At 66.9% G+C, this 6,855-nt stretch overlaps 1 protein-coding gene across 1 annotated transcript; it reads left to right on the forward strand.

Annotated features, from left to right (window-relative positions):
- Nucleotides 1-4,093: 4,093 nt before the first annotated feature.
- Nucleotides 4,094-6,490, forward strand: PRDM8 (PR/SET domain 8). Its single transcript, XM_074148148.1, is given in 4 exon segments — nucleotides 4,094-4,312; nucleotides 4,622-4,853; nucleotides 5,072-6,110; nucleotides 6,112-6,490. Coding segments are annotated over 4 exon segments (1,869 nt in total).
- Nucleotides 6,491-6,855: the final 365 nt, after the last annotated feature.

The raw sequence follows: 6,855 nt of genomic DNA on the forward strand, positions 1-6,855 counted from the left end.
TCCAGGGAGGAAAGAGAAGGCTCCTCCAGCGCAGCCGGGATGGTGCCCCGACATCCCCGGAGACGCAGATCCTCCGTCCTTTGCAGCCATCCCCATGGTAACTCATCAAGGGCAGAAAACTGGCACTTCCCTCTGAGAGGTTAAGGGATATTGGTGGCCAAGTGTCACCACCCCGCCGGCCCCTTGCCCCTGCAGCTGCCCTATCCCCATATCGGGGTCCCAGCTCCCTATCGGGGTCCTGGCCAGGGGGTGGCAGAGGTCGGGCCACCCTCCCTGAGGCTGGATGGCCGTCGGCCCCCTCGTGCCCGTGGGACTCGGGCTTGCCTGCCCGGCTCCCTCCGAGCCCCAGTCCCGGTTCTGCCCCGGCTGCTGCTGGACACTCCCGTTTCTCAGGAGCCGGTTGTCGGTGGGTGCCTCCGTACCGGGCCGGTGCCGTCGCGGGGGCGGCGCCGGGGTTGCTCTTTCGGGGGGCTGGAGGGAGGCGGCGTTGGGAGCCAGCTGCTGGGGCTCCGTGGGAAGGAGGCTGGAGCTCTTCAGCCCTGGTCGCCCTCGGCTTTTCGCGAGAGGTTTTCTGGAAGAATAAACATATATCTAAGGCGGTATTTTGTGTGTGGTTTTCAGGAGGCGGCAGGCAGAGTTCGCAGGGCCCCGCAGGGCTGGCGGGGCACCTCGCCGGGCTGGGGACGGAGCTGGAGCCGGGGATGCGCTCCCTCCCCGGGCAGGGCCGGGCGGAGCCAGATCGGGCCCGGGAGCGCCTTCACCGTTTCCCCCCCAAAAAAAATCCTGGTGCGGCTTTTCGCTCAGCCCAGGCAAGCGGTTGCCTCCCCAGCCCGAGGACTAGGATGCCGCCCGCTTGGCACGGTGGGCTGCCCGGAGCCCCGGCACCGGGCTCCTCCGGGGAGCAGGGGTGGGCTGGGGTTTGCTCCAGGCGCTGCCCGGTCGTGGGTCTCAGAAGCATAAACTTAAAATGAAAGGGTTCGCGGACATAAAAGTCTTGTTCTGAGGGGCTGAGGCGACGCCGTTGCCTGGGATTCATTTTTACGGTAGCATCCGAGGCTGAATAAATGCTCATAAATGCCGCTACGGTCCTTTTTAGTATCGGGGAAATTCGGTAGCTGAGATAATGTCGAAGCAATTTCAGATAGTTTATGTACCGTGGTGTCCCTTAAAATTCTCGCGAATAAAAATAACGCGTAGGTTTTCTTTCCCCCCTACTAATGACAATCATTCGGACAATTTATATGACACAGCGAGAGCTGCAGGTTTTTTGTTTTGGTTTGTGGGGTTTTATATATATATATATATGTATATGGATTAAAAAAAAAACAGGAAAAGGGGAAAAATTCCCCTTTGAAGCAGGAATTGAGATCCAAATTTTTACAGACTCACATATTTTTAATGTTATGACAATCTCCTTTTTAGGAGACGCTGTGTTTTGTCGAATTAATAAGATAAATGTTGAAAGCATATTATATGCAGCCTTTAATCCTAATGCAAGGAAAATCGTAATTATGTAGAGGATAAGTGAATTTGAAAGCCAAACATCAGCCCACTCTCTGATTGCAAACAACACTCCGATCGCCTCTGGAAAACGCTTTGTCTCTTCTTTTGTTTAGTTTAGGGGGCTTTAAATTATATTTTTAATTTTTTTTTTTTAATCTGTTTTGTGTCTGAAATGACGGCGTTAAGGGAGGAGCCGGTAAACATTTTTTCGTGCGGTAAAACCCTTATTTTGGCACAGAGCATCTGCGGGTACTTTTGCTTACCAAATCTGCGTGTCCGTAAATACACGAGCTCCGCGTGTGCGGGGCTGCGAGCTCCGGGAAAGGCGAGGTCTGCGGCGGGCGGAGGCAGCCCGGTTGCACCTCGCCTTTCCCGGGGAAGGCTCCGCCGGACTGCCCGCTCCCGCGGTCCGGCCGCTCCGTCGGGGCTCCGCCGGGCGCCTTCCCCGCCTCGGGCAGCCGATAAGGGCCGGGTCTGGGGAGGACCAAGGCGGGCATTTAATCCCCCCTTCTCCCGCATCCCTACTTGTCTTTATCCCGGCAGGTGAGAGGGCAGAGAGGGAAGATCCCGGGCGGAGCGGCCGTCGCCCCCCTCCCCTCTCCCGCCGGCTCCCCGCCCCGCACCCCCTGCCAGGCCGGGCCGGAGCGGCGGACCCCAAACCCGCGCGGAGCGGGTCGGTGGGGGGGATGCGGCCCGTCCCGCCCCAGCTTCCACCCCCCCATCCCCGCAGGTGCCCGGTGGCGGCGGGGCCAGGTGAGGGGCGTGCGGGCGGGCAGGCAGCGAGCGGGCAGCCCCCGAAGGGGTTAAAGGGAGGGGACGTGGGCTGTCACGCGTCATTGGGCAGATTATGTGCAGCAAACAAAAAGTGTGTGTCTGTGTGCCAGTCACTCACTGCATCGGGTCCATCTGCACCGCTCGCCTCCCTCCCCGCCTCGCCCGCCCGCTCCCCGCCGCCACCCGCGCCCCGGCCCGCCGCCTCCCCGGCCATGGAACGGCACTGATACAATAGCGCCGGGGGCAGCGGAGGCAGGAGCCCGGCTTTGTGCCACTTGTCGGGGCCAGGATTATATTCCCACTTTCCCTGGTGAGTACCGCGGAGGAGCCGCGCCATCCCCCAGCGCCTCCGCCGCCGGGCCGAGGGGAGCCGCGCCGCGCCGGCGGGGGGGAGACCGGAGGAGGGAACAATGCCGGGGGATGGCCGTGCGGGGGGCCGGGGCGCGGAGGCCCTGCCCGGGATGCTGTGCCCGGCGGCGGAGGCTCCGGGAGCGGCCCCGGCGCCGCCCGGCCCGGACAAAGGGCGGTCGGGGGGAGGCAACGCCGCGGGGCCGGGGGGGACATGGGGAGATGGGGGGATGCGGGGCCGTGGGGAGCCGCGCGGGGCCCGGAGAGGGCAGGTGGAAAGTTTGGCGGGGGCCGCTCGCCGCCGTTTGTTTCGTTTAGCGAAATAATCCCTTCGGGGAAGGGATGCGCCGTAACGGGGAGGGCGGCGGGGAGGCAGTGAACGCGCCCTCCCCGCGGCTCCCGTTCCCGCGGGGGGGCTGGGACCCCCCGCCGCCCCCGTCGCCGCTCCGGGGGGCGAAGCTCCCGGGGGCGCCGGAGCCCCGGTTGTCTCCCAGAAGCGGGGGGGGGGGAGGCAAAGGCGACTCGGTGGGGCCGTGCCCGGTGCGAGCGGCTTCGGGTATCGACCGGCGCACCGAGAGAAACACGGATTTGTTCCCGAGCGCACCCCGAATGGATGATTTCGATGCCAGATGGGGCGGGGGGGGGGGGGGAAGCAGCCTTGCATGGATCGGGGGGGAAGGGGTCGGGGCACCCGCAGCCCTGCCCGGCCCCGGGAGACCGGCGGCCGCCGTCCCGCTGCTCGCCGCGCCTCCGCCGCATCCGTCCCCTCGTACAGCGCGGCAGCCGGGGCTCACCCTCCTGCATAAATAAGCGTGTCGAGGTAAAAATAATTACCTCTGCTTGCTGCTTTTAATTAAAGTCTCGGAGGGAAAGTGCTGGATTATGGTAATGAGCAGACATACGTTCCCTCTTGTCGAGCGGAGCGGGAGGTGAGCTGACATGCAATCAGCGACAATGACAAGCCACTTGAAACCCATTCGCTCTGCTCCTCTGTCACAGCCCGCAGACCGGCCCGGCGCCTCTCTCGCAGGGGCCCCGGAGCCCGGGGGGACACGCCGGCAGCCCCGCTCCCCTCCCCGGGCGGGGGCCCGCGGACCGCGGCCCCTTTTCGTTGGGCTCCCGCCCGTGGCCGGCTCCGGCCGCTGGCTTTCCCCGCCGCCCCGCGCCTGCCCGGCCGCTGCCCGAAGCCGGCTCCCGCCGCGCTCGCTGATGAATAAATCATCGCGACAGCTTCCCCGCACCTCGCCGCCCGCTCGCGGAGCTCCTCGCCTTATTTTTTTTCCAGACCCGTGAAAGTGCTCGCCCGCCTCTTATTTTTATTTAATTTTAAATTTTTTGTTATATTTTTTTTTTTAATTATTGTATTTTGTTTCCCGCGGCGGGTGGCGGCCGCATCTCTGCGCCCCGCTGCAGCGGGTCCCCGCCGCGCTGTAACGTCCCCGCTCTGCCCCTCTCTCCGCCCGCAGGCATGGAGGACGCCGGCGTCCAGAGGGGAATATGGGACGGGGACGCCAAGACGGTCCAGCAGTGCTTGACTGACATTTTCACCAGCGTTTACACCACCTGCGACATTCCGGAAAATGCCATTTTCGGCCCGTGCGTCCTGAGCCACACGTCCCTGTACGACAGCATCGCCTTCATCGCACTCAAGTCCACCGACAAGCGCACCGTCCCCTACATATTCCGGGTAAGAGCCGCTCACGCCGCAGCCGGGGAGCCGGCCCGCCGCCGCCGCTCGCCCCGACGGCCGGTGCCCGGGTGCAGCCCCGCCGGGCCGGGATGCGTTTTCCCCGCCGCCGGGATGCTTTCCCCCGCCGGGATACTTTTTCCCCGCCGGGCCGGGATCCTTTTCCGCCACCGGGCAGGGATGCTTTGCCCCGCCGCCGGCGAGGGCAGAGCTGCTCCCCCGCCGCTCCTGCCGGCTGCCCGACCCCCTCCCGTCCGTCCGTCCGTCGGTCGGTCCGTCCGTGCGCGTTAATGACAGCGGGGTTGGCAGGTGGACACGTCGGCAGCCAACGGCTCGTCGGAGGGGCTGATGTGGCTGCGGCTGGTGCAGTCTGCGCGGGAGCGGGAGGAGCAGAACCTGGAGGCCTACATCAAGAGCGGGCAGCTCTTCTACCGCTCCCTGCGCCGCATCGCCAAGGACGAGGAGCTGCTGGTGTGGTACGGCAAGGAGCTGACGGAGCTGCTGCTGCTCAGCCCCGCCCGGGCCCCCGCCCGCACCAACGGTGGGTGCCCCGCGCCCCCAGCCCCGCGGGACCCGGGGGTGGAGGGGAGCGGCGGGGCGGGGATCCCGGGCCCGCGGTGGTGGGGGGGAGGCGGCCGGCGGCGGGACTCCCCCGCCTCCTTTCCTTCGTCCCCCGGGGGAGTCCCGTCGCCGGCCCCGGCTGACCGGTGTCCCCGTCTCTGTGTGTCCCCTCCCGGCTGTGCGTGTCCCCGGCCGCAGGCTCGCCGCCCTTCGCCTGCCCCGAGTGCAGCCAGCGCTTCCAGTTCGAGCTGCCCTTCGCCGCGCACCTCCGGTTCCGCTGCCCCAAGAGGCTGCACGGCCCCGACACCGGCCCCGCCGCCGAGGCCCCCGGCGGCAAGGACGGCGCCGGCAAGGAGCAGGAGGCCGGCAAGTACTGCAAGCCCGGCGGGCCGCTCCACCACCCCTTCGCCGGGGCCGACGGGGGCAGCCCCGCCGCCAGCACCAAGCCCTCCACGGACTTCCACAACCTGGCGCGGGAGCTGGAAAACTCCCGCGGCGGCCACGGCGGGTCCCCAGGGCGGCCGGCGCCCCCCGAGGGCGGCCCGGAGGGGGCGGCCGGCAAGGCCAAGCGGCGGTACCCCGAGGAAGAGGAACGGGGTCCGGGGGCTGCGGCGCGGGGCCGCTTCCCGACGGAGCGGCCGGGGCTGCCCGCCGCCCCCAAGGAGGAGCCGGTGTGCGCCCCGCAGCAGCAGTACCGGGCGGCCGGCTCCTACTGCGGCTTGGAGGAGGGCGGCCGCCTCTTCGCGCCCCCCAGCCCGGAGACGGGGGAGGCCAAGCGCAGCGCCTTCGTGGAGGTGAAGAAGGCGGCCCGCGGCCCTGAGCCCGACGGCGGCGGCCCCGACGAGGGCCAGGAGCGCGCCTCGCCCGCCGCACCGGGGTCGGGCGGCGGGGAACCGGGGCTGTGCCCCCGCGGCGGTCCCGGGGGCCCGCTGACCGCCCGGCTGGAGGGGGGCAGCCCGGCGAGGGGCAGCGCCTTCACCAGCGTGCCGCAGCTCGGAGGGGGCGGCCCCGGCGGACCGGGCGGCGGGGCGGAGGAGCGGAAAAGCGCCTTCTCCCAGCCCACCCGCTCCTTCCCCCACGTCCCGCCGCTGGTCCTGGGCCAGAAGCTGGGCGGGCTGGGCGAGCCCTGCCCCGACGGCGCCGCCGCCCCCGCCCGCCTCTACGCCGCCGAGGCGCTGGCCGTCAAGCTGCCGGGCGGCGGCGGGGAGGCGGCGGGCGGCGGCGGCGGCGGCGGGGGGGGGGGGCGGCGGCGGGGGGCTGCCCAAGCAGAGCCCCTTCCTCTACGCCACCGCCTTCTGGCCCAAGAGCTCGGCGGCGGCGGCGGTGGCGGCGGCGGCGGCGGGGCCGCTGCAGCTGCAGCTGCCGTCGGCGCTGACGCTGCTGCCGCCGTCGTTCACCTCGCTGTGCCTGCCGGCCCAGAACTGGTGCGCCAAGTGCAACGCCTCCTTCCGCATGACCTCGGACCTGGTCTACCACATGCGCTCCCACCACAAGAAGGAGTACGCGCTGGAGCCCCTGGTCAAGCGCCGCCGCGAGGAGAAGCTCAAGTGCCCTATCTGCAACGAGTCCTTCCGCGAGCGCCACCACCTCTCCCGCCACATGACCTCGCACAACTAGCGGGGACCCCCCCACCCCCAGCCCGTCCCGCGCACCCCCGCCCGCCCCCCCGCGGAGGGCAGCCGCCGCCCGCCGCGTTTTTTCCTTTCCTTTCGATGCACGCATTTTCACTTTCCGGGGAGGGGCGGGGAGGGCAGCAGGGGAGAAGAGGAGAAGAAAAAGAAGAAGAAGAAAAAAGGAGGAGGAAGAAAAAAAAAAGAATAAAAGCACCGGAAAACAAAAAGAAGGAGGAAAAAAAATGACTTAAAAATACATTTTTTAAAATGTCATATATTGCAACATATTGATGCATTTGTCATACGTTTCTACTTAAATTATTAAGCACTTATGGTTTAGATGTAATAATAATTATATGTCAGGGTAAA

Source organism: Numenius arquata, chromosome 5, assembly GCF_964106895.1.
Source record: "Numenius arquata chromosome 5, bNumArq3.hap1.1, whole genome shotgun sequence".
NCBI classification, from domain to species: Eukaryota; Metazoa; Chordata; class Aves; order Charadriiformes; family Scolopacidae; genus Numenius; species Numenius arquata.